The following is a 25,506-nucleotide window of genomic DNA, read 5'->3' as shown; positions in this document are numbered from 1 at the left end:
TGGGCTCTATGGGGCAACAATGAAATCCTAATCGGTAGATAAATCTATCTCGCCAACAAGGACCAAGTTGTTTTCCATCATTCATCTCTAAAAAAAACAAACAAACAAGAGAGCATCTTTTTTCCTAAAGGGAGGAGAGGACCTTTTCGCATCGTCCAAATGCTCATAAAATGTTGTAAATTATTATTATTATTTTTCATTTAAAACATCAAGAGTGTTTTATGAAGAGCTGGGTGGAGAGGCCGGGTGTGCTTCTGCCAGCTCAGCACTCCCTCCTCCTCCTCCTCCTCCCCCCCCCCCTATAGCAGCAGCAGTAGTGTGGTAAACAAGTACGGAGCTGTCAGTCAAACGGCAGACTCCAGCAGGAGGAGACCGGCCTAAACCGGTGCGAGCAGCTTCACAGCCGCTCTGCTCTCATTACGCAGTCACTGTGCGACACCGCAGATTCACTAACGAGACTGATCCCTACACCGACTGCAGCGGCTTTCGACCGGTTTATCCAGCTCAGCGTCACAGGAAATGTTTTATAAAAGAGCTTGTGGCGAAATTAAGCTTTGGTTCAAGTATCATTATTGGTGAAGGACGTTGCGTATCGTTTTATCTGCAACAATACATCTCAATTTAAACCTCAGCTCTTGTGATAATGCACTATTTGTTGTAGGCTGACGTTACAATTTGCCCTTAACATGCAAAATGCCTGACAGTATGGCGTCATGACAGCTAGTCAGTTCACCTGCTACACTTCAGACGGCTGCTGCAGAGTTCACCAGAAACTAGATCGCCATTAAATGGTGAGCAAAGATGCTGCAGATGGACAAAAACCACACAGCTGAACCCAAACCATTAAAAAAAAAAAAAAAAAAAAAAAAGGCACACATATACATACAGAGGCGCTCACAATGGGTGCTTTCTACTATCAAACACATCCACCATTCTGCGGATAAAGTTACGCAAATATGTCCGAAGCACAAACGCTGCTGACAATAGAGCGATGCATCGTCATATTCCAGCAAAACACACATATGTGTGCAGAGGAAACGTATTTTACAATCGAAGAAGAACGAAAAAAACCATCAGCTTTGCAGCTCTACTGCAGTTTTTTAAAAATATATTCAGATTCAAAACTACAGGTCCTGCTGTCGATTTCTTCTATTCTGCAGGTGTTTTCTTAATTAAAAAGTTGCAGAGTCTTCCGTCACTCTCTGCAAGAAAGGTGATGTCATTGGCCACACATGAGCACCTCAGCCAATAAACTCACGCGTGTGGGAGGGTCGTGCGCTTTGCTCCGCCCTCCCCCTGGTCCAGTTTTCTGAACAGGATTGAACCGCTTTGAACAATGGGTGGAAACTTAAGAAAAGCTACAAAGAAACGCCATATACGATGCGTTTCTGCGTTGAAAATGTCTCACAAAGCTGCAAGTCCATCACTGCAAATCATTACTCTACGGCTCTGTGTCTCGAAAATGTGCTTTACACTCGAAATACTGTGAAAAATACAGATGCCCGAGCTGCTGTCATTCATTGACACCTTGACACAAACGAGTAAAGATGGAGCTCTGTGGAGACGATGTCACGTATGTCCATTGTACCAACACCATCAATTAAAAGACTACACTGTGCAAGATAACCAATTCAAACGGTGTATATTATGACGTTATTAGCACCGTTTCTGCCGTTCAGGGCTACAGCATCCTCCAGAAAACCTGATCCTCAACCAGCACAAAGAGCATCTTACAGTCAGTTCCTCTAAAACTTCAGAATATCAAAAACACACCCTCTTACCTCTCTCGTGCCCAATCAAAATATCTTTGTGATTTAGATATTCCACTTCTTCTGTGTAGTTTTGCGTGTAGGCAGTGTTGGATCCAGCGTTTCTAGATTCAGTCCAACGAACTTTCGCAAATCCTTTTGCGTGGATTTTGAGGGATTTCACGCGGATTTCTCCGGTGACTTCGATGATCACCCTCCCTGAGACGCAGTCCCCGCTGGAGAAGACGGGAACATTGCTGTCATTGAGACAGTCGTAGCTCACTGTGAAGCTCTTTACCTTTCCTAGCACCATGGTGGAAAGAGATACAGAGACCTTGAAATAAAAAAAAGTCTATGAAAAAATAATTTCATATGAAAAAAAAAAAAAGGGATGCAGTCTTTAGACACTGATCAGTATCTCTGCCCTGCAAAAAGCAGGAGGCACGGATCAGTGGCTTCTGTGCGAGCAGTTCATTGAGATGTGTGATGGCTGAATAACAGCAAAGGATGCTGTTACCGTCCGCCTCTCTCCTCGTCGGTCTCCAGTCAAAGACAAGGAAACCCCCGTAGCTCAGCTCACTTTAAGCGACGGGCTGCGTGAAAAACAACCTCGAGCGCATGCGCAAGGCTCCGCTTGCCCCCTCCTTCCGCCTTCTGGAACAAGGCAGAGAAGTGTGGCACTGAGCCAGATGACAAGTTTGGTCAAACAGCTGAAAGACTGCACTAAAGAAATAATCACCACAATAGTGTTAGAGGTGAGACTTCACGAGTCGTTTGCTCTATTGCAAATAAACGTTTACATCTACCTGGAAAGTCTAACTTTTAGCGATTTCCAGGTTTTTCATGCAGATATTGATTTAAGGAACTATGTAACTGACTGCACTAGAAACAAAAAATACACGATTCTACTCTTCATAATATATGGTTATATGATAACCATTCAAACACGGTGCATCACCTCTGAATATTTATAGGCATACAGGCATATAAGTGTCTACACATTCATCTGTGATATAATCCACACATATGGCCTCATCTCACATATATCCAGGCACACTACAGCCTCTACATCCCTGTGCAATCAACATCAAACAACTGCTGAAATGTGCGCGACTCCTGCAGCATAGACCATGTAGAATCGCAGGAATACTGTGTATTCCTGCGATTTGAGGACGAGCAGACTTCTAGGAAAGCTTCCGAGTTATTCATCTATATCTTGTTTTTGTGTTAAGATTAAAATGGTCCATGCACATACGAGGGGGGTTGGGATTTCTCATTGTGTTGGACTCACAGTTTACAGGAAAAACGACTGTGAGGCTCAAAACGCCATCTGGTGGACCACCAAGGCGTCTGAAATGAGCTGCAGCATCACCTGTTGAACAGCACGGAAACTCATCGCGCATTGCTTTCAACAAACACATTCGGACTACAAAAAACGACCATTTGAATTCCAATTTATTTTGATTATTTACGAGGCGCCAACATCAATTTAGCAATAAAATGTGCCCATAATGAGCATTGATTTACAGGTGGGTGTATAATAGCTGTGGAGGTCCGTGTTTGCAAGATCCTCATAAAGCATCAACGATTACAATTGGATGGCGATTGATTAAAACCCGTAAAGAAAACAATTAAAAACCAAATCATATTCCATTCTACCTCCTATAATTCAAAAAGTGTATCACGCGCAGTCATATTAGTTTCTATCTGATTTTCATAATTTATTAGCAAGTATTATAACACGATATTTACAAACATATACATCTTTGTGATAAACAATGCGCCAGTAGTAGCTGTAGTTGAAGTTGTGGTCATGACATAATAGACAACTCAACAAAATTGTGCAGCATAGATGTATTATTAAAAGATGAGTGCTGCCCTCTAGAGTTCCCAGTTTATCATTACATGTAAATCATCATCATCATCATCATCATCATCATCTCAAATTAAACTAGAAAACTCTTAGTTTGAAAGCGTAACCAGGATGTTTACCAAGTCCATACGACTCGAGAGTTACAGTCACTTACAGACGAACGCTGTCCGGAAGTCTCACCCGGTGCAGAGAAATCTCTTCTTTTACGACAGCTAATCACCAAATCGGAAGGGGAGTGAAACGCTGACATGAAAATACAAATGTTTGCTTTGATATTCCTTTGTCAACTTTATGGTCAAAGTCTGTGCCAAAATGGAACCAGACCCAACATCGTGATGGTGATGAGTGATGCATTTGTGAGTCTGAATGAAGTTACAGTGCTTTGCAGTAACTGCCTCAGTAATAGTATCTTTTGTTTGTTTTAGTCTTTAGTCACTATGCAATGACAGACCTATAGCTCGAGGAGATTAAACGCCATACAGAGATGTTTATCTTTTAAAATGTAGTCCTTGTTTGACTGTGTACCTCTGTGGCTTTGGGTCTAAGTGTTAGTTTTCCTCTTTCTGCAGGATGGCCGATTGACTTTTGATCCTGGCAGCAAAGTTGTGCAGCTTCCATATGTAAACTACCTCAGGGAGCTTGGTACCACATTCCTCAACGCTTACACCAACTCGCCCATCTGCTGCCCCTCAAGAGCAGGTAAACGAAAGGCACTGGGGAGCAGGTATTGTGGTAATTATTAAAGGTGGAATAATAAATGTATTTCAGCTGTTTAATATTTGTTTCACAGCAATGTGGAGCGGTCAGTTTGTTCACCTTACTCAGTCGTGGAACAACTACAAGTGCCTTGATGCTAATGCAACAACATGGATGGGTGTGCTGGAGGCAAATGGATATCTTACCAAGTCGATGGGCAAGCTGGACTACACCTCAGGGAGTCACTCCGTTAGGTAGGCAGCCACTGTCACTGTATCTCAGATGAAAAAAACAGCTTCACCAACCTTGTCTCATCTCTATTCACCAAACTAAGATTAATAATAACACATACACTCAAAAGAAGCGTTGGTGACTAACTGTATGAGTAATAAACAATAACATACTGTGTCTGTGGGCAGCTATTTGTCAGAGCAGTGTGAATCATCTATTTGGGTCCTTGTCCTCTCCTGTTTCTTTCCACTTCCTATTTTTTAGTTGTAAATCAATTGTTTGTGCAACTTCTGCAGTAATCGAGTCGAGGCCTGGACACGAGATGTTCAGTTTCTCCTGCGCCAAGAGGGCCGACCTGTTACGCAACTGGTTGGGAACATGTCAACAGTGAGGATCATGGAAAAAGACTGGGAAAACACAGACAAGGCTACACAGTGGATCCACCAGAGAGCTGCATCCTCACACCAGCCCTTCGCACTTTATCTTGGCCTCAATCTACCTCACCCCTATCCAACAAAATCCCTGGGGCCCACCGCAGGAGGATCCACCTTCCTCACCTCACCATACTGGCTGAAGAAGGCATGCTGCTTTTTTTCCTCCGCTTCTTGAATGTTTTCTCTCCATTATTGCAGAATCACATTGTATGTTTTTATATGAATCACTATAAAGTCTTATGTTCTTATTTTACACTCACAGGTGTCTACTGAGCTCATCACTGTTCCTAAATGGCTGCCTTTTGCTGCCATGCACCCTGTCGACTACTACTCCACCTGCACCAAAAACTGCAGTGGTGTTTTCACTGAGGAGGAAGTCAAAAGCATAAGGGCCTTCTATTATGCCATGTGTGCTGAAGCAGATGCCATGCTGGGTTAGTTGACAGAAGTAATTCATCAGGAGACGGACTCTCCCAGCAGGAGGTAGTAGGTTTGACAGCTAACTTAAAGCTTAACCCATGTCTTTCAAATTGAACAAAGATGGCTCAAGTTCAAACCAAACTCTGTTGCTAGTTAATGAAGCAGTACCAAACCTGCAAGGAGCCGGTTTTAGCTCAGTTTCACAAAAAGTAGTAACTAACGTTTAAAGGCACAATGGAGATGGTAAGTATATTTATATATGGATATAAACATGTTCTTACATCTCTACCGCCACTTAATGTTTGAATGAAGTCTTTTGAGCAGCAGCTCAGTGGTTACTCTGTCTTCACCAGGCCAAGTGATATCAGCTCTGAGAGAGCCGGGCCTGCTTGACAACACTGTTGTGATCTTCACGGCTGACCACGGAGAGCTTGCCATGGAGCACCGGCAGTTCTACAAGATGTCAATGTTTGAAGGCAGCTCCCATGTTCCCCTGCTGGTCACGGGGCCTGGGCTGATGTCCGGCCTGCAGGTCAACGAGCTTGTGTCCTTGGTTGATCTCTATCCCACTGTGCTGGGTAAGGAAGTAGACAGAAACATGGGATTAAAATGTCTATTAAAGATTTGAAATCATTAAAATGTCTGTTTAAAGGTAGAATAAACGTGATATGGTCGTCAAGATGTGGAGGGATTTGGACTGTCTGTAAAAGCAACATAATAAAAGCACAAGTAGATTTAGATTTAAGTATTTTAACTCGATGTAACACACTTGTGTTTTTTGCAGACATTGCTGGTATTCCCGCAGTAGGTGTTCTCAGTGGCAACACGCTCCTTCCTCTGCTATCCAAGGCCAGTACTTTTTCCAAGAAGCAACATCCAGACTGGGTTCTGAGTGAATATCATGGTTGTAATGTCAATGCCTCTACGTACATGCTGAGAAGTGGCCGGTGGAAATATATTGCCTATGCAGATGGACTGAGTGTCCCCCCACAGCTTTTTGGTGAGTTCCTAACTTCAGAAACTAAACTTCAATCACTCAATCCTCCTATGCTTTCAAGAAGAAAACCAAATCTTAAAACACTGGCACCGTTTGATTTTTCTGTACTCTGTGTTTGCAGACATGACGCGGGACAAAGAAGAACTTCATAATGTAGCTCTCAAATTCATAGATGTGCAGGCACATCTGGACAAGCTATTGCGTAGTATTGTAGACTATCCAGAAGTCTCTACTACTGTGCATCTCTACAATAAAAAAGCATTTGGTGGCTGGCAACATAGTTTGGGGAGAAACTACAGCCAAGTCATTGCTAACCTCAGGTGGCATGTGGATTGGCAAAAAGATGCATTAGCCAATGAGAAAGCTATTGACAGCTGGCTCTCAGACTCGTTGTGATATTGTTTTATATTGTTGTAATGATGGTTATCTTTAAGGAGTCTTTTTTTTAATGAGCTGGACTCAACCTTTGATTACACATGGGTTATCTCACATCTTTGACAACGTGAGAGACATTGATGGATGACTATCGCTCTTAATTTTATTTATACTCAAACAATTTTATTGTTGCATAATCTATTACTTGCAATGTACTAGGTTCACACTTTGACTTAATCTGGATTTTTATTTTTATATTTCACATAAACTTTCAAAGGGACTTAAATGTAACATAACCATGACCTGACTACATTCAACTATTTCCATTGTTCAATTATTTTCTTTCCCTAAATAAATTCATATTTAGTTCACTTTTCTTTTGTCGTTTTGTTGTCTTTGCTTATATCTCAAGTGGACAGAAGTGCAGGTCATTTTATTTTGAAAATCCAAGGGCGGATGTAGTCACTTGCCTTTCACTTCCGTGTCGCCCAACAGGAGCAGAGCCACTTCTCGACGTAAACAGTGGGTGTCCCCCAACATTTGACCACATTTGCAATAGTCGCGTGGGTAAATGCTGCACTAACTTAATAAAAAACGTTGACCTGTTATGCATCCATGAAGGCTTGAAACCAGGGCTCATTCTGAGGCTGTTTAGAGGCTCTGAGAAGCTCACAGCTAGTGCTACATGTAGCTATCCAACACTGCTAACAGTTAAACTCTAGCTGGTAACTTCACAGTTTGCTTTCAAGTCAGCTGGTAATTTTTTAGTCAGGTACATCACTGCTATTCGGTAGTTGAGCCTATCGTTATGCCTTAAACATGTTATTTTGGGGGGTGATGATGCCACTTTACGTGTGTCTTTGTTTCACCCAGAAAACTGCCAGATGTCTAATAAAGAAGTGAAAGCAGCACTGAAAAGTGCCAGAGAGGCCATAAAAAACAAAGAGTTCAAAGACGCTCTGAAACACTGCAAGGTAAAGCATCTCTGATACCCACACACTTACCAAGGAGTATGGTCACTGGTTTGTTGTATAGCTGCCTTTGCTCTTTTTCCTTGTGTTTTTAGGCTGTTTTGAAACTTGAGAAGACCAATTATAATGCATGGGTATTCATCGGCTTGGCAGCCAGTGAACTGGAGCAACCAGACCAGGCTCAGACCGCCTATAAAAAAGCTGTGGAGCTGGAGCCCGAGACGCTGCTGGCATGGCAGGTAAGCTGGGGAGATGTAGTGGTTGATGCTTGCAGGTACTTCCAGGCTGTCATGTCACTGCTGTGTTGTTGTGGTGTTGCATAATATACTACGGCTCTCCTTGGCCACAGTAATTATGAACTGTGTTTCTTTAGGGTTTGGCAAATCTTTATGAGAAGACCGATCAGTGGGATTTTCAAGTTGAGCTACCCAACATCTACCAGAAGCTTGTTGAGCTGTATGCAAGGTAACGTATGGAAACACCTCTTCAGGATGTTTCTTAAAACTACACAGGAAGTTGTGATGTATTTACTTTCTCCCAAGTTAACTCAGAACATGCTGTCGCTGTGACTGGTTTAACATTTAATTTGCAATGTTGCTGATTCTCATTATGTTCTCCTTTAACAGCTGTGACAAAAATAAATGTTACGAGATGATCAGCAAGCTGTCGGATATCTATCAATCTGAGAAAGAATATTTAAAGGTATGTCATTTAACAGCACATTTAAAAAAAATACACTGCTTTTTACACATTTGAAATTAATTTGTATGTTTGCACGTAGTTGGCAAAGGTTTGGATGCAGCTCATTCAGGTGAAGGAGGAAGAGGCTGTGGACAAGAAAGAGTTACTGCAGCTGTGGCAAAAGATGACCCAACTCCTCTCAGACTGCCCCAATGAGGAAGAGCGGGACAATGAAACTCAACAGCATGTAAGATGTCTCCAAATGTGGACTTAAACTCAGCAACACGTGTGTTTCTTTTTGTGTATGAAACACGTCGCTACACACTAGAGACCCTCACCCTCGGTCCACTAGTTTAAATGTTTCTTAATGCTGCTGTTAGTGCAGATGTTTCTACCCCATTTGTCTTTTGGTAACTGTTCTGTTTGTGTTCATCAGTTAATCACAGCATTTGAGAAGGCCATGGTTCTCATGGACCCTGTACCAGGAGAGCAACACAAGAAGGTCTCAGCTGATTATGTCAAATGTCTCTCTAAAGTAAGTGCACCGTATCTGATGTCTATCTCACCACCACAGGACAATTAGAATATGCCCCCTCATGCTTAACCCTGTACAGTTATGTCCTTAATCAGATGCTCATTATGAATCCTCCTTTACTGTAGCTGCCAAAAGATGAACCCAAAATGATAGAGGCATGTGAGTCCATGCTGTCTCTCTACCCCAACCAAAGCTATCCTCTTGAAGTCCTTTGTTCTCACTACCTCAAAACAGGTAACAGACTGTTGTCTTGCTCATTCAATCTAAAATCACAGAATGATCACAGAATACTGATATTCAAGCATTGGGGGGAATCTTAGGCTTTTGCACTCAGTATCACTCTCAGTACTCGATATGTTTTGTTTGAAGGTGTTCAGAATGAGGACACAGTCAGCTGTTTCTCCCGCCTCCTTGATCTGGCCCCTAACAGTGGATTAGGTCACTTGGGTCTGGGCACCAAAGCACTGCAAGAAGGGAGGTTTAAAGATGCCATTGAGGACCTTACGCAAGGTTAGTTTGTGCATCAACACAAGAACAGATTCTGTTCTCACCTGGACATTTCATACTGAGACATGCACTTTGTTACATATCTGTATTTTAGAATTGTCGTGCTAACTACACACAATATGTCTCTTCTGTTTTACTAGGTTTAAAGAGAATGAGCTCCAGTACAGGATGGTGCAGTCTGGCTGAAGCTCAGTTTAAAATGCAGAGATACTCAGACTGTGCTCTGTCATGCTCCCAAGGTATGTTTAGTCTGCTGTATCACTACGCTATCCAGATGTAATGCTAGTGGAAGTTAATAGGGCCTAACAGACTTCATCTACAGTTCGTTTACAAAAACGATATTTGTGAATGAAATACAGATGTTTTCCTCTGTCTTCAAAGGGCAGCTATGTTTAGTCCCTGAAGCAGAAGGTGAACTTCCCTGTGTGTCTGATTTCCATTAGGTCTGACCGTGTGTGTTTCTGGAGACAAGGAGCTGAGGGTCAAACTGCTGAGGATGAAGCTCGAGGCTTTAGTCAGGAGTGGGGGAGACACTGCTGCAGACCAGGCCTTGGAGACATTTTCACAGGTAATTAGAGGTGTAAAAAAAAATATTGAAAATATGGAGTAAAGCCAAATGATGTTTCGTGATACTGTATTGATTCTGAAAAAAAAAACAATGTTTTAAACAATGACAGTTTTCCTAAAATTAGATTTAAAAAAAATCTTAATATATTACAGTATTGCTACATTTAATTGTAACCCCTGTATCATGATGAGCATAGTATTGCTGGATTCTTGCCAATACGCAGTCCTACAGGTAATGTGATTAATAATACTTAATAATATTAATAATTCATTCAGCATGTTGTATTTTGAATTTTCTTTCTTGGGTATGAAGTAATTCAGCAATTAAAAGTATTGGGGTTTTTTCTGGGTTCAGTATGAATACATTTAGCAGTTGTAACCTTGGACATACATCCGTCGCACTACATGATATCAAAGTAAATGAATGTTTATTGTTCTTCTTTTTTTTAGATCCCAGGAGCTGAAAAAGACCCGGTTCTAGTCGCCCTTAAAGGACGAGCATACCTTAACAAGGGACACGTTGATGAAGCACTCAAGGTTGAAAACCTTTCACCTACTGAATTCTGTCTGTGAAGATGTCCGATCTATTATAACACTTGGTGATAACAGCTTGAGATAGAATGTTGTCCTCTCTTTTACTACAAGGACCAAAAGAAAGGATCTCTTGTATTAGACACAAGATATATTGATACGTGTTAAACGAATGTGCCTTCTGTAGACGTCATCAGAGCTGGTGGCCTCTAACCCTAATCTGGCTCAGGGGTTTGTACTGAGAGGATTGGCACAGTCGGCTCAGGGCCAGCAGCAGCTGGCAGAGGAGAGGTAAAAACTGATTTGTGTGTGTGTGTGTGTGTGTGTGTGTGTGTGTGTGTGTGTGTGTGTGTGTGTGTGTGTGTGTGTGTGAGATTTTAATCTGTGGCCATGCATTCTCTTAAAGGGCCAGGTTGTAGCATTATGGGGGCTCTATAGGCAGAAATGGAATATAATATTCATATCTATGTTTATGTGACCTGAAACTAAAATCGCTGTGTTTAGCTTAGCATGAGCCCTTCATATCTACATAGAGAGTGGATCCTCTTCACGGAGTCCGCTGTGTTGCACCGCCATGTTTCTACAGTAGCCCAGGACAGACAAACCAGACACTGGGTTTAGCGAGATACTTTTTAGCGTTTTTCTGTTCCCTGAAGGTCATCACAGTTTAGTTTAGTTGGTTGCAATCTGCAACCACACTGCTAGATAGATGCCACCAAGTCCTGCACACTGTCCCTTTTAAACCTAGCTACAACCAAACAGTCAATTTGTGTGGTGCAAAAAAGTGAATTCTCCCAGGTGAACTTTTCTCGATTGCTCCTCTGTCGTTTAGTTTCCTGAAGGCGGCGAGCCAGAGCCCAGACTGTGGAGAGTATTATTTCTTGCTGGGGCGACTCTACTGGGACATGGGAGAAGAGACCCGAAAAGACAGAAGCAAAGTCCATACACATTTGCTCAAGGTTAGTACAATTATTATTGACATTTTTGGCAGGGTATTTTTAATTATATATATTCATTAAAAAAGTGAATGTAATCTCTAAAATATTGATGGTTCGGCCTATGAAAGATTAGTGTTAAAGGGCTTAACTTAACTTTCACCCTTGTGAAATGTCACAGTATGGTTATTATTGTCAAGTGTGGTGCTGAATGGCATCTTAGTTTGAAAGTTTCATTTGTCCATTTCAGGCTGCGAAGTTAGACCCACACCTTGGTTGTGTATTCCGCTACCTTGGGCATTACTACCGCCAGGTGGCAAATGATCACGGCCGCTCACGAGGATGCTATAAGAAGGCCTTTGAGATGGACAACGATGATGCTGAGTCTGGAGCGGCCTCCGTGGATCTCAGTATGGAGCAGGACGACATGGTGAGTGGACTTGTTGGCGATCAGACACAAACGCCAAAGCTGCAGTGTTCAAATTGTCATGATGTGGCGTTGGCACTTTGTTGTAGTGTTTCCTTACAGGTGCATCTCTTTAGTCGTGACCCTCCCCTCCTCTTTTCCCCCTATCCTCCTTTTATTATTCTCCAATCCATTTCCCCCAAATGCCATAGGACACTGCTTTAGCAATACTTCAGTCAGTGATTGAGAAAGCCACTCCAGGCTCAGCCAAATGGGCTTGGATGAGGCGGGGGCTGTACTACCTAAAGATCGGAGAGAATCAACAAGCTGTAGCGGAGTAAGAGTTTCAAATCTCAGACAGTGATTATTTTACTAAGTCTTTATCATTTGTATTATTAGAATGCGAGCAGTGACCATCTAATTTATGTTTAAAGTCTGCAGGCAGCTCTGAGAGCAGATCCAGAGGACTGGGTGTGTTGGGAGTGTTTAGGCGAGGCCTACTTAAACCGCCGGAGTTTCACAGCCGCCCTGAAGGCCTTTGGTAAGGCCCATCAGCTTCAACCCTCCTCCATCTACAGTGTCTACCAGGCTGCTGCTATCAAACAGACCCTGGGCAAGTTCAAAGAGGCTGTCGCAGAGTACTTGCAGATCACAGTGCAGCAGGACTATGTGCCCGCCCTTAAAGGTTGGTGTTTGCATTAATGTATCCAAGACCGTGCCTTTGTTTTAATGGTATGCTTTTTAGTGCATATCATGAATACCACGTATATCTGAATATGGGCATTTAATCAGATTGTTATGATCTGTTCAGGTCTTGGGGAGTGCCAGCTGTCTCTGGCAAAAAGTTTAATGGAAGACTGCAGAGATGGGGGAGCCATTGACCTCATTCAGCAAGCCATACAGAACCTCTTCAGGTAATGACTAGACATTAGTTTAATCTGTAAATCATAAAATTAAATCAGGCTTTGTCCGCAATTCATTTCATTTCAGTGTCACACAGACTCTTTGTCTGATTTTTATTGATTCATCATTTCACATTTCTTTGCTCTTCAGAGCTGTGGAGATGCGTCCAGACCTGTCCTGTTTGTGGAAGCTGCTGGGAGACGCTTGCACCGCAGTCAGCACCGTGTCCACAAACAGTGCTCGAGTTTTAGTGCCAGCCCCACTGGCTGGTTTAGACCCCAACACCCAGAGCCACACACTGAACCAGGCCCAGACACTCAAAGTTGGTGAGAGGTAAGACTACAAACATGCATAGATGCACATACCATTGCTACTCTGTCAAATCAGCCATTTATAATGAACTAATGGCCAAGCATAGAATCTGAACATTAAGTGCATGTTTTTGTCTGCAGGTGTTATGCCCGTGCTTTGAAGCAGATGTCTGAGGTCCCCAGCCTTTGGAATGACCTAGGACTCAACTATTACCGTCAGTCCAGCCTATGCTGCTCAACAGAGGACGACCAGAACGCTCCATCGCTGCTTCTGGAGAAGGCCCAGCAGGTATTTCACACAGTCCTGCAGTTTTGCATTGTTTCCTCCCAGAGGTGGTATTTTTAAGAGTTTTCTTTTTTTGTCTCTCTTTTCAGTGTTTAAAAAAAGCTATCATGATGGACAGTGGGAACTATAGCTACTGGAATACCCTGGGAGTGATTTCCATGAGCAAAGGTAATAATATATTAGTTAATGAACAATACGCTACCTCAGTCATGTTAACAAGAGCGGTCTATCCCATTGAGTGTATAGATTGACAATGTGTACTTGACCCATCAATATTGCATTTGTCAAAAAATAAGTGCGGTATTGACTAAGTCTTCTAGCTAGATTAATTTATTCTATGTGGGATTGTTGCTCTCGTTGCTCTGCCCTCGGAAATTAGTGCAAAGTTCCATGAGTTAGCATCCCAGCCACGGAAAATTCAGGATCACATATCATCAATGTCTTAAGGCATTCCTTACAATTTCTTTTTTTTTTTAAATCTAAGTAGGCGGAGCTTAATGGTCCAATTGGCTTTGTTGTAGAGCAGATGGAGCTGGACATGTGTGTTGAATTTAAAGTCAACCGACATACGGGTTTAGGGGCGTGGCCTTTCAAACAGCTAGGGGGCGCTAGCGGGTCATTTTGTCATACCCGAGCATGGGACCCATAACATATCAAATCTTTCGCCAGTCCTGAAACGCCTGCCAAATTTGGTGAGTTTTTGAGTATGATAAAGCCCTCAAAAATGGGATTCCATGCGTGAAATACTAATAATTCTGGCGAAGTCAATAGGGCCTTTGCGGGCCCTAATTATATATGTAAATGTCACTTTCTTTCTGTTCAGGTCTTGAGAACTTCGCTCTGGCTCAACATTGCTTCATCAAGTCCATACAAGTTGAACCAAATGTATGTAATGCACATTTGTTCAGGTGGTGAATACTATTTTCAGAAACTATTCTGACGTTCTTATGGGACTTTTTAATATTTTGTTACAGAATGTTGTTGCTTGGACCAACCTTGGTACCCTGTATTTGAAGAACGACAATATCGAGGTTTGTGTGTGTGTGTGTGATACATTTTTTTTAATAAATGTTTACATAGTTGGTTGACGTTTTCTTTGTTAAAGTTCGGTCTTATTTTCTTAGCTTGCACACAAGGCCTTCAAGATTGCCCAGTCGCTGGAGCCGCTCTATGTCAACTGCTGGCTTGGACAGGTACAAAGACATCATATGACAATCTTTCACGGTCACTCGATTATGTCAAGGAAATGGACGCTTGTTAATAATTGTGTCCACGATTAAAGGAAGAGTGCGTAGCATTTAGGTAAATCTGATGACAGAAATGGAAAATGTTATTAATAAGTATATATAACCGCTGACAATAAGAATTGTGTTGTCGTTACCTTAGAATGAGCAGTTTACGTCTACATACAGAGGGGATCTTTTTACATAGTCCGCTATGTTGCACCGCCATGTTTCTACAGTTTCCCAAAACGTTACTATGTTCTTGGCTAATATCAACTGTTATTTGATTGTTGGTCAGTACATACTTGAAATACATATTAAAATGTTTTGATTAGACTAAAATAATAATAAAACACTTGATGAATTTCTGTCTTTGACCCTGTTGATCTGTCCAAATGATAGTTTTGTCCCTCTGTCCTCTCACCAGGCGCTGATAGCAGAGAGAGTGGGAAGCTATGACACCATGGATCTTTTCAGGCACACCACTGAACTCAGCACACATGTGTGTGAACTCCCAAAATCACTGGGGTTGCTTTTGTAACACTCACTCATTAGCTGACATATAACAGTTTAATCTTTGCTTCAACTGCTTCTTTGTGACTCTGCTACATTCTCAGCTATCAGCCTTTTTCTACTACAAGCAAGGGATTAAACGATGTGTATTCTGCCTTTCTCTGCTCCCCCCCCCCTCTCTCCATCTCTGCACCTCTCCTCTTTCCCCGGCAGATGGAGGGAGTGAAAGGTTATGCCTACTGGGTGTGTTCCACTCTGCTGGATAAGAGCAACAGAGACTCTGAACTTTACCGCTACAACATAGTCCAGATGAATGCCATCTCTGCTGCTCAGGTGGCACTCAGCAAGTACACAGGTACAGCATCTTATTTGTGTGTTGATGTGCCTTGGAAGCATTTGGGTGATGTGCGACTAGAGCCTGATGTTTTGTGACATGAAGTTTCTTTTGCCTCCCTCCCAGAGAGGATCCAGTCTGACCCTGATGCCTTCATTATGCTCGGTTTCCTGAATGAGCATCTGCAGCTGAAGAGGCAGGCCTTAACGGCTTACAGAAGGTGCCTGAATCACACTGACCGACTCTAAAGGCTCACAGTTGAGGCAGTGTACCAAGAAAAGAACGAGAGACAACATATTTGAATCACCTTTCTTACTCTTAACTCTCTTTCCTCAGAGCCGTTGAACTGCTTAAGTCCATGTCCTCGACCGAAGAGCTGGCCTTTGCTCTGGGCAGCTACGGACGTGCTTTGTGGTAACGACCAGCTTTCTTATTACCGTGTACTTAAACCATCTTTGATAATACTTACAAAATACCCCTAAATCCATTCTTTGTGTGTCCCACTGTGTCTTTTGCAGCACCTCAGGTCAGTCAGAGGAGGCGGTGCGTGTTTATAATTCCACTCCACTGCAGGAGCTCAGTGATCTGGCTGGCCTGGCTCTTGCCTACTGCAGGGCAGGACTCATCCCAGAGAGCATCACAGGTGAGCACTGAAATCACAGATTGTGCACGTGTTCATTAAGAGTGAATGTGACTCAACGGTTTTGTGTGTATTGTAGCCTATGAACGTGCTTCAGCTGTGGCTTCCACTGAGAAGGAGAAGGCTTACATCTTGACAGCTCTGGCTCTGCTTCAGCACCGGCAGGGTAACCTAGACTCAGCCAAGACTCTGCTGTTTAAATGGTGAGTCCACATTGTTGTATGGACCGTACCGGTGGTTCTGTAGTAATAGTACTTGTAGCTAAAAGTACGTATCTCTGTGCTTTCTGCCTCAACAGCTCGATGTTAAAGGAGCCAATCTCAGAGTCTCTGCTGTGTTTGTGTGCCCTGGGGTTAGTCCACAGCGATGCTACACTAGCTGCTGCTGCCCTCACTGAGTTGCTAAAGCAAGGTTCAGTCTCTGTGAGTGTTATAGAGCAGCGATGTCTCCTCACCTGCGCCTTGCTCGCCCTGCAGGGCAACTACAGCGCGGTGCAAAGAGAGGCTTCCAGAGCTATACACAGGTAAAATAAAGCTATGTGCTGTGCCCTACAATACCCTAATTTCATTTTTTGTGAAGCAACATATGAAGCAACATATTATACACATATTAATTATTTTTTATGGGAAAAAGCATGAGGTACAAATTTAACAAAGGTTCCTTCTGTGTTGTTTACAGCAATCCTGGAAACCCATCCCTCTGGGCCCTGCTGTCCAGGCTGGTACCACAATACTACCCCAAGAAGGCTAATGTAAGACTGCATGCACACACACAAACGTTACACACATCCCAAGCACAAACACAGGAAATCTGTTGCACACATTTAACTGAGCAGCCTCATCAATGTGTGCTGCAGTGCTGCTGGACTGTTAGAGAGGAAGGGGGTCATGGTTTTGTCTGCTGTGTATTGCAGGGCGGCGCGATGGCTGGTCATGTTGCCGGTCTCTCCAGTATGACCCAAGGAAAGGTGAGAGACTGACTGTATATTTATGCTTTCTACACGTTCTTTAACCTCAGCGCCATTATATATCGATGTTAAAGTTGGTATATCTGCCACAGTGTTTGTATATGAATCTGATCTGTTGTAACGTTTGTGTCCTGCAGAGGGCGTTGTTGTACAGTGGAGTGAACCAGCTGGCTAGTGGGAGACACTCTGGAGAGGACAGTCACAGGAATGCACTGAAGACTATGCAGAGAGCTGTGATGCTCTGTCCTGGTATAAACACACACACACACACATGCAGGCCTTAAACTACCTCACAGAAAATCTTGTTCATGTTTATCCCTATTCTCTAAATGTAAATCTACCTTACACCTACTAAAGCAATACTGTGCAACGTCCGAGTGATCTCAATCCCCACTCTTCTCTCTACTTTCAGATGATCCAGCAACGTGGGCAGGATTAATGGCTGCCTGTCACACAGAAAATACTTCCTGTTATCTTTCAGGTTCTGCTCCTAGCAGACAAGGACTGGAGCAAGCACTCATGTCAGTGGTTTCTGAGAAAGGTGTGTCCATTGGCCTGCGCGCGCGCGTGCGCGTGTGTGTGTGTGTGTGTGTGTGTGTGTGTGTGTGTGTGTGTGTGTGTGTGTGTGTGTGTGTGTTTTATGGTCTTTACAATTTTGTGTGTGTGTGTTTGAGTGTATAACAGACACTTTTCTGTATCCCAGTGCACAACGTGGAGGAGATCGAGCGCCCCCTGGCCCAGGCTCTTGAAGGCTGGGTACTAAAACAGGCGGTGACTGGTCTCATGTTGGGGGGACAGCTGGAGCAGGCTGAAGCCCTCTGCTCACAGGTGGGATACAAACACACAACCTCACACACAACCTCAATATCATTATCTGATTTGCTTCAGACAGAAATGAACACGGGGGAAGTCATACAAGTTGCATGTGGGGCCTCCTCTTTCCATTGCTGGGTTCCTCATGCTCTGCCTGCTTTGTTTCAGGTGCTCAATGTTTCTCCAGAGCACCCGGCAGTGATGCTGTCACTGAGACAGGTGCAGTGTCAGCGCCTCCTACTGGCCGGCGGTGGTACTGTGCTCCCAGACTCTGTGCTGGAGCAACTCCACAACATGGTGTTGATAAACCCCACCAACCCTGGGGCGTGGCATGTAAGTGGACACTCGCATCCAATTCAATAACAATATTTGATTGCAGTGACTTAATGAAAAGCTTTTAGTCTGTCACTTTAAGCGTCAGCTGTTTAATACGATAAACTCTGTTACATAGCGAGGCTTGAAAATATTGTCATCGTCTGCTCTGTACAAACATAGACCAGTTACATAAGTCCTTTCTGAATCAACACGCAGTCGACCGTTTTATTGTATAATTTTTACCTCTTTCTTTTTTTTTATCTATTCTTCTAATCTATCTGCAAATCTTTATCTCACATTGCCTCAAACAATCTCTTCTCCGCCCCTCTCCCTTCCTTCCCCTCTCCTATTTCCTCTGCCCCCACATTCTTGATTTCCAATCGCTGTCCTATTCTCCTTCTCCCAGTGGTTGGCTGAGGTGTTTCGTAGCCAGGGCCTGCTGGTTCAGGCCGTCATGGCCTACAGGCAGAGTCTGCAGCTCGCCTCACAGCTCGGCCTGCACAGCAGCCAGGTGGCCAGCCTGCTCCGACTAGCGCTGCTAGCTCTCGGAAACTGTATGGTGAGTTCCTGCGTAGGCTGTGACATAGATCTAGATCCAAAATATAAGGTGATAAAGTACAGCTATTACAGCACAACTATCTGAGACATCGACATCCCCTGTCAGTGGGCAGAAAGTAGGTTGGCGAGATGAAAGATGGGTGAATATCCAGCAGAATTATTGGATCAGCAGCCAGAGCCAAGTGGAAATACAACCAAGCCAAGAAGCTTCCTTTTGTGATTTATCTGAGGGGATGAGGTTTTCATTCCACTTCTCAAAGTACAGCAACTCCCAATACAAGTCTTTTTTTTTTTTTTTTTTTTTGACATTTTGCTACATTTTAGCAACAATATGGTTCAACACATCACATGTTTAGTAGAGGAATAACGCTTCTCTTTGCTAGTTTTATTCTTAACTTTGTGTGATCTGACCCCTCAGGCGGGTGTCCCAGGAAATGAATGGACCGACATGATACTAGAAGCCACCACTGAAGTCTTGAAGCTGGGTTCATCTCCTGTGGCCCTCCTCTTCCAGGCCCTGCTCCAGTACGGGACCAAGATGGCTGCCAGGTCAGTGATTCTCACCGTGTTCTGTTTCAACTGCAGCAGCTAGCAGCCACACGAGTGTTGCAGGTGTGTGGGTCGTCCTTCGTAGATATGAAAAACGATTTCATCCCATCGGCTTGTAAGTGAAATATATAATCTAAAGTGATTAAATGAATTAGAACATACCTGAAACTTCAGATGTATGCCCCCCCCCAATCTGTCTTTCCAAGATGTTGCTACTTTTGAAACTGCAGAGCAATTTACAAAGCAACACGTTCCAGCCCCACAATAGCCTTCTGTCAGTAGCTCACAGTTCTGCCAGGAGGCTTAATCAGAATGTTCTGTTCATCAGAGAGCTGAGGAGAACCATTGTGCCGATCATCAACTGGAGCATTTCTTTGAGAGATGCTGCCCCGTGCCAAGCATAATTGCAATAGTAAAGGCCCTTTCATGCCTGAGACATGTTTCATTTTATCATATATAAAACGGAGAGAAATGGTTATAGATTCAGACAGAAGTAAATTGGGGCCAGCTCCTTTCAGTTAGACAACAAACCAGATCAGCATCCGTCCCATTCCATTTGTTTTTAAGAGCAAATTAGCACAAGTGTCGTTTACATCAACACAAGGCCGCACAATGAGCAACACTCGCGCACGTTTCTTCCCATTTAATTCACACGGTCCACTTCTAAATGTTTGCTCGGTGTGTATGAGACATCCAGAGAATGAAATGGAAGTGATGTTGGTTAACGAGTAACGCGGCTCATGTTATACCTTTTTTGCCCATTTCTGCCTGTGCCTTCTGCAGGGAAACGAGGCGTTTGTTGGAGAGGCTGGTTTACTCTCCAGACGTCCCCGTGACAGTGGTGCAAGTGTCCAGCTGGTACCTCCTCAGACACCTGCATGCCAAAAATGACCAGGAACTAATCAATGTGAGCACACAGCTGCCTCACCGCTCCCCTGGCACTAGATCTAATCATTTCTTGTGGAAAAATGTATTAATTTGAAGTGCCAATTACCCAACATGACTTCTTTGGAAAAAGACTATGACACTGAAACTAGTCTGCCTTGCATTTTGTTTTTAACTGTCAACTGTGATAGTGATCATATTTTCTCCTCTTTTTTTGCAGGTCCTTTTGCAGCATGCCAAACTGAATGGAGATGAAAGACTGCTGGAGTTTCATCTGCTGCTTGCCTCTTCTTCATCCTGAGTCTACAGATGCATCACTATGAAATCATGGAGCTTAGCGGGCTTATACATAAACTGAAATAATCACTTTTCTGGGTCTCTTCACTACATAAGAAATCTTATCAAACTGGACATTATGGGTCTCATATCATGATATTTATTGTTTTACATTTCTTTACATACAGATTTAAAGAAATTAAATCAATTCAGCAAATCAAAATCACGAGTGTTTTCACATATTATGTCAAATGGGATTCGCACAAAGTAACTAAGTAACTATGTCACTATGTCCACATTCAGGCTGAAATAAAGGATTGATCTTGATCAATACAAAAATATTGTTTCATTTTGATTGCATCCTAACGCATGTTGATCCGTCAATACAACAAGAATGGAGTATAAAGTAGATCATTGTAGTAGAAGATGTACAGCAGTATTTATTGTAACATGTTGCACCAATTACAGTTAACTATTGATAGTTCGTTTGTGAAAAAGGAAAAGAAAGTAACGGAAGGACAAGTGAGAATTGTTTCAAAAGTATAATTACACCCTGAGCTGTGAATTGTTACTCTTTGGTCAACTTGGAGCATTTTTTCAGGCCCTTACTCCATCTCAGAGGCTGGCTGGACACGCATGCTTAGACATGAGAGTGCAGATGTTTTGCCCACATCCCCAACACTGTTGCTTGATGTGTGGAGAACCCTGCTGTGTCTTCCTCTTACACAGTGAACACACAACCACAGCACCACCAAGATGTGACGTTGCACTGCCAGGATTTCTTAGACTATTAGCTACAAGCTGCTTAAGCTCGGTCAGGATGGCGTCTGGTGCTTTTCTAATGCCCATGACCGTCACTCTTTTGGGGTCAAACACACAATCCTCCTCTAGGCCACTGGGCACGGCTAGCATGCCACAGTTGGGGGGTACCCAGGCAGTGTCGTAGCCCTGCGTGCTCCAGGTGTACTGCATAGGATGGTTGTCCTTGTCAATACGCTTGACGCGGCCAACGCGCACACGTAACTTAAGGACCACACGGTCTGAAGGGGGACTTTTCAATGGATAACGATCCGCTTTGTTCTTATCACGACTGACGTACACTCCATTTCCCAACATGCCACCCGATGACTGCTGAAAGCCATTGGCAATGATGATCCGTGCATTGGCCTCGCTGGTCCCGTGGTACATGGTGTAGACGCCTCTGTCTTTGGGCTCCTGAGACTCCCCCAGCTCCACACAAGGAGAGTCATCATCGTAGGTCACCTCCCAGCCAAAGAAGGGCAGTGACATCTTGTTTTGACAAGGGATGATGTTCAAGAGCAGCAGCCCTGTGAGAAATTCATACAAATATGACATCATGGTATGACAGATCTGAGAGTATTTTGGTACATAACATTAGATACTATATCTAAATACTATAGGATGCCATTTTTTTAATCCTTAGCAAGTACGAGTTAACCCTTTAAGTTACCTAGGTTATTGCTAACTTTAATAAAAACGTTTACTATACCAATATGGAAAGGAAAGGCTTAGTAAGACAAACAGCTACGTCAACGTTACCTGAACGAATATCGGTTACATTTGCAGGAAACCAAATTCGTATTAATCCAATTTACGTTTTTACGTTAGAATGTGGTAAGACATTTCCAATTTATGTCAACATTTTTACGTGAGTAAAACGACGGACGTTGACTGACTTCTTTGTTAACATTTGAGTTAAAAGTATCGTACTGCTCATGATCAACGTTATCGCGTCAAATCGAATGAGTTATAATGTCGTTTAAGCTTTAACTTACCGTCAGCGAGGAGTTGTTTATTCTTTATGAGTTCACCAAGTTTTACTTTCAGTTCAGCAGAAATGATTTACGTATGTCTTGCTTCCTTCTGTATTTACTGTAGCGTTGATATATACCTAAAGATGATCAGCTGTGTACTCATGGCCGGTTAGCTCAGTTGGTTAGAGCGTGGTGCTAATAACGCCAAGGTCGCGGGTTCGATCCCCGTACTGGCCACGATATAATTTTTGTCCCGTTGACATTATATTGAGTATCACTTGAGTTTTTAAGCTTTTTATCATTGATATACAACTGAATCAATGCTTTTGTACTGTATTACATTTCCTGTCAGCTGCATGCTTTTCAAGGAGGCCGAATTGTCAACTGGGCAAGAGCCACTACTCCCAGGTTCACTGTGTATTTTAACAAATACTTTATACCAGCTGACATGTTAAGAACCTTGAGGTGGTTGCTGCTTTATTAGCCCACTGTACTATATCATCTAGAGGCCCTGACTTGAAGAGGGGCCCACCCCAGTGTCTCAATCTAGCCTTCAAGAGCTCAATTATCTCAGAGGATGTTGTGCTTTACATGGTGCAGATTCTTAGTCAAGAAAATTTCAGGGCAGGTAGTATTCCAGCAGAGGAATACTGTATTAAGTATACAGAGTCCAAAGGGGGAGGACAGGGGTGTGTGCCCAAAAGCTAATTGGGTCATGGTGATGATGTGGGGAACAAGTAAAGCTGTTCTCCTTTTCCTTCTTGTATAACATATAGTAGTGGTGTCAGAACAAGGCCTTTACAGTGTGTAACTCCGATCTCTTTGCCCTTGGAAATTAAATTACACACGTTTGAGTCATGTAAAGTGTAAAACCTGGCATGTCTGTCTCCGTGTAGCACATGAATAAGAAACTAAATACAGTCCCACTTGTTACTAACTGTCTCTTAAGCTTTCACCACCTCTTTGGTTTCAAATATCTTATCTTTGCATGTCCTTTTGAAACTTGCAAAAATGCATTTCGCTCAACTGTTTACCAGTCCTGCACATGCAGCTTTTTATAACAGCAAAAGTATGTCATTGTGAAACTAGGACAAAGACATAATGGGTCTGGTAGTATAGCAATGGCATTTATTGGCTTTAGTTCTGTCACTTCAGTCACATATTTCAAGATTTAAATCACGTAAAGTCATCTTGCATTGAACGTGATCATAATGCATGCTGATCAGAGTATACAAAGCTAGTGTAGTAAAAATAACAGCTATGGTTCACTATATACTTATAATTATTTGTAGATCATTTACAAAGAGCCCCAAAATATGTCCAGCAGCATTAAACATGTTGCACCTATTACAGTTATTGTTTTATGTAAGGAAACCAAATGTATGATAACATCCTGAATTTACAATTGTTTTTCTAATCTATATCATCTCCCCTCGCCCCCAGTCAGGGTTTGGCTGGACACACATGCTTGGACATGAGAAGGCAGATGTTTTGCCTACACTCCCAGCACTGTTGCTTGATGTGTGGAGAGCCCTGCTGGGTCTTCCTCTTACACAGCGAACACACATCTGCAGCGCCAGCGCCACCTCGTCCCGGTTTTCCGGACGTCTTTGAAAGAAGCTGTTGAAGTTCCTTCTGTATGGTGGCGTTCGGTGCCTTTGCGATGCGTGCCACCGTCACTCTTTTGGGGTCAAACACACAATCCTCCTCTAGGCCACTGCGCACAGATGTCATGCCACAGTTGGGGGGTACCCAGGCAGTGTCGTAGCCATTCGTGTGCCAGGTGAACTGCATGGGATGGTTGTCCTTGTCGATACGCTTGACACGGCCAACGCGCACATGCAACACAAACACCACGCGGTCTGTAATGCTACTGTTCAATGGATAATGAGCCGCCTTTTTTATGTTACGACTGACATAGACGCCCATTCCCAGCATGCCATTCGATGACGGTTTAAAACCATTGGTGAGGATGAGCCTTGCGCTGGCAACACTGGTCCCGTGGTACATGGTGTAGACGCCCCGGTTTCGTGGTCTCTGGGACGCCTCCAGCTCCACACCAGAAGCACCATCGTCGACCACCTCCCAGCCAGAGAACTGCACTGACATCCTGATTTAGAGATGTGGATGACAGGGGATGTTGTCCTGTCAAGTTCTACAGTTCGGGGAGAAATGAATACAGCAATATGTCATCATGGTATCATTATTATTATACTTAACAGAGACAAGTAGAAACATTTGATTGGCTCAGACTTTTCTGTGGTGCACTGCATTTATTTCTTGAGTTGTCTTAATGTCTGTCCATGTTTTACTTAAAGCACTTCTAATAGCCTTGTTGTTGAGAGGTGCTTTGGCAATGAACTGGCCCTTCTTTGTCTTTTGTTGCTTTCACACTGAATCACCTGTTTGGCTTGTTTGGCAGAAGTCTGTTCATCTTGTATAAGGTGCTTTGTTGCCTCAATAAATGTTGCTAACTTGAATCTTGATTGCCTCGCTAGTTTCTCTTATTCGGTTACTGTTCCTTCTTTCATAAGATAGATAGATAGATAGATACTTTATTCATCCCGCAAGGGGAAATTTGTTCGCTACAGCAGCAAAAAGATCCTTTCAACTAGATTTCAACGTTATGGTGATCATGGCCTATGTTATAACTTATATAATCGTACAGTTGCAGTCCGTGTGTCCGAAAAGTACATATGAATCAAATAAAACACAAGATGATTATACACACTAACCTGTGTCAAAACTAAACTCTATGACTCTATCTTCCACTTCGTCAGGACCACCCTGGCTATTTCATTGACTTAGCATTTCAACGTTAAAACATTGAGACCTTACCGTCAGTAAGCAGGCGCTCCCTCTGTTTGCTCAGAGGTTTTACTTTCTGTTCGTTAGGTTTCATTTACCCTTCTGATTACGTCATACTTTCTTGCCACCATGGCCGGTTAGCTCAGCTGGTTAGAGCGTGGTGCTAATAACGCCAAGGTCGCGGGTTCGATCCCCGTACTGGCCATTGTTATCTTTGCACAGCTATCATGGAATGCTGTCTATACTTGACAGGACGAAACATGTCGTTTCACTGAATAACTGAATTGATAATATCAATTACTTGTGGTGGGAAATAATGCATGTCTTTACATGTTGTTGTACATCCACACTTTCTTAATTTGTCTGTATGTCATTGATTTTAATCAGATATCGTATTACTGTAAAGTATGATATATCTTTCCATGATAGCTGTGCAAAGATAA

General features: G+C 43.0%; 4 protein-coding genes and 2 non-coding genes across 9 annotated transcripts in view; 4 read left to right on the top strand and 2 right to left on the bottom strand.

The window, feature by feature from the left end:
- The window catches only part of arrdc3a (arrestin domain containing 3a), a 5,660-nt gene extending 3,360 nt beyond the window's left edge, over positions 1-2,300 (bottom strand). Inside the window, exon 1 of the mRNA XM_031849639.1 lies at positions 1,782-2,300. Coding sequence (XP_031705499.1) covers positions 1,782-2,061 — 280 coding nt within the window. The 5' untranslated portion in view covers positions 2,062-2,300. The remainder of the gene's footprint in view (positions 1-1,781) is intronic.
- Positions 2,301-3,754: 1,454 nt separating this feature from the next.
- Positions 3,755-7,100, top strand: arsk (arylsulfatase family, member K). Its single transcript, XM_031848969.1, has 8 exons — positions 3,755-3,977; positions 4,191-4,320; positions 4,412-4,571; positions 4,845-5,127; positions 5,245-5,416; positions 5,756-5,980; positions 6,187-6,402; positions 6,521-7,100. The coding sequence occupies exons 1-8, from the start codon at positions 3,870-3,872 to the stop codon at positions 6,793-6,795; spliced, it is 1,569 nt and encodes a 522-aa protein (XP_031704829.1). The 5' UTR covers positions 3,755-3,869; the 3' UTR covers positions 6,796-7,100.
- Positions 7,101-7,240: 140 nt separating this feature from the next.
- Positions 7,241-20,807, top strand: skic3 (SKI3 subunit of superkiller complex). 4 transcript variants are annotated; one of them, XM_031848950.1, is made up of 41 exons: positions 7,241-7,296; positions 7,648-7,748; positions 7,841-7,984; positions 8,119-8,210; positions 8,372-8,447; positions 8,527-8,673; positions 8,863-8,961; positions 9,087-9,195; positions 9,331-9,471; positions 9,609-9,707; positions 9,912-10,036; positions 10,486-10,572; positions 10,754-10,857; positions 11,399-11,525; positions 11,752-11,931; positions 12,120-12,244; positions 12,342-12,592; positions 12,719-12,821; positions 12,961-13,143; positions 13,263-13,410; positions 13,497-13,575; positions 14,231-14,292; positions 14,382-14,438; positions 14,532-14,600; positions 15,058-15,132; positions 15,357-15,498; positions 15,604-15,697; positions 15,814-15,891; positions 15,996-16,120; positions 16,197-16,320; positions 16,416-16,640; positions 16,796-16,868; positions 17,031-17,084; positions 17,222-17,333; positions 17,497-17,625; positions 17,788-17,912; positions 18,066-18,230; positions 18,619-18,771; positions 19,189-19,319; positions 20,103-20,226; positions 20,425-20,807. In XM_031848950.1, the coding sequence occupies exons 2-41, from the start codon at positions 7,659-7,661 to the stop codon at positions 20,503-20,505; spliced, it is 4,707 nt and encodes a 1,568-aa protein (XP_031704810.1). In that variant the 5' UTR covers positions 7,241-7,296; positions 7,648-7,658; the 3' UTR covers positions 20,506-20,807. The 4 variants fall into 4 exon arrangements, with proteins under 4 accessions (XP_031704810.1, XP_031704811.1, XP_031704809.1 ...); XM_031848951.1 differs by having other exon boundaries at positions 7,262-7,337; XM_031848949.1 differs by having other exon boundaries at positions 7,264-7,341.
- A 1,611-nt stretch (positions 20,808-22,418) lies between these two features.
- trnai-aau (transfer RNA isoleucine (anticodon AAU)) lies at positions 22,419-22,492 on the top strand. The gene has a single exon. It is a non-coding gene; the product is annotated as a tRNA-Ile (tRNA).
- Positions 22,493-24,068: 1,576 nt separating this feature from the next.
- Positions 24,069-25,506, bottom strand: part of fam81b (family with sequence similarity 81 member B) — a 13,406-nt gene continuing 11,968 nt past the window's right edge. Inside the window, exon 8 of the mRNA XM_031849364.1 lies at positions 24,069-24,410. Coding sequence (XP_031705224.1) covers positions 24,157-24,410 — 254 coding nt within the window. The 3' untranslated portion in view covers positions 24,069-24,156. The remainder of the gene's footprint in view (positions 24,411-25,506) is intronic.
- On the top strand, positions 25,195-25,268 carry trnai-aau (transfer RNA isoleucine (anticodon AAU)). Its single transcript has one exon. It is a non-coding gene; the product is annotated as a tRNA-Ile (tRNA).

The sequence above is a fragment of the Anarrhichthys ocellatus genome, unplaced genomic scaffold (assembly GCF_004355925.1).
Source record: "Anarrhichthys ocellatus isolate YVR2014 unplaced genomic scaffold, GSC_Weel_1.0 scaffold9, whole genome shotgun sequence".
Taxonomy (NCBI): domain Eukaryota; kingdom Metazoa; phylum Chordata; class Actinopteri; order Perciformes; family Anarhichadidae; genus Anarrhichthys; species Anarrhichthys ocellatus.
This window is presented reverse-complemented; position numbering and strand designations above follow the sequence as displayed.

What these genes read in the sequence shown, in the direction of transcription:
- arsk (XM_031848969.1), top strand. Translation starts at nt 3,870, where the DNA reads ATGAAAATACAAATGTTTGCTTTGATATTCCTTTGTCAACTTTATGGT. An exon ending in TCAGGGAGTCACTCCGTTAG is followed by an intron (nt 4,572 to 4,844) that starts GTAGGCAGCCAC and finishes CAACTTCTGCAG; the next exon opens with TAATCGAGTCGAGGCCTGGA. An exon ending in TCTCTATCCCACTGTGCTGG is followed by an intron (nt 5,981 to 6,186) that starts GTAAGGAAGTAG and finishes TGTTTTTTGCAG; the next exon opens with ACATTGCTGGTATTCCCGCA.
- skic3 (XM_031848950.1), top strand. Translation starts at nt 7,659, where the DNA reads ATGTCTAATAAAGAAGTGAAAGCAGCACTGAAAAGTGCCAGAGAGGCC. An exon ending in CCTTGGAGACATTTTCACAG is followed by an intron (nt 10,037 to 10,485) that starts GTAATTAGAGGT and finishes TCTTTTTTTTAG; the next exon opens with ATCCCAGGAGCTGAAAAAGA. An exon ending in CTATGTGCCCGCCCTTAAAG is followed by an intron (nt 12,593 to 12,718) that starts GTTGGTGTTTGC and finishes TGATCTGTTCAG; the next exon opens with GTCTTGGGGAGTGCCAGCTG.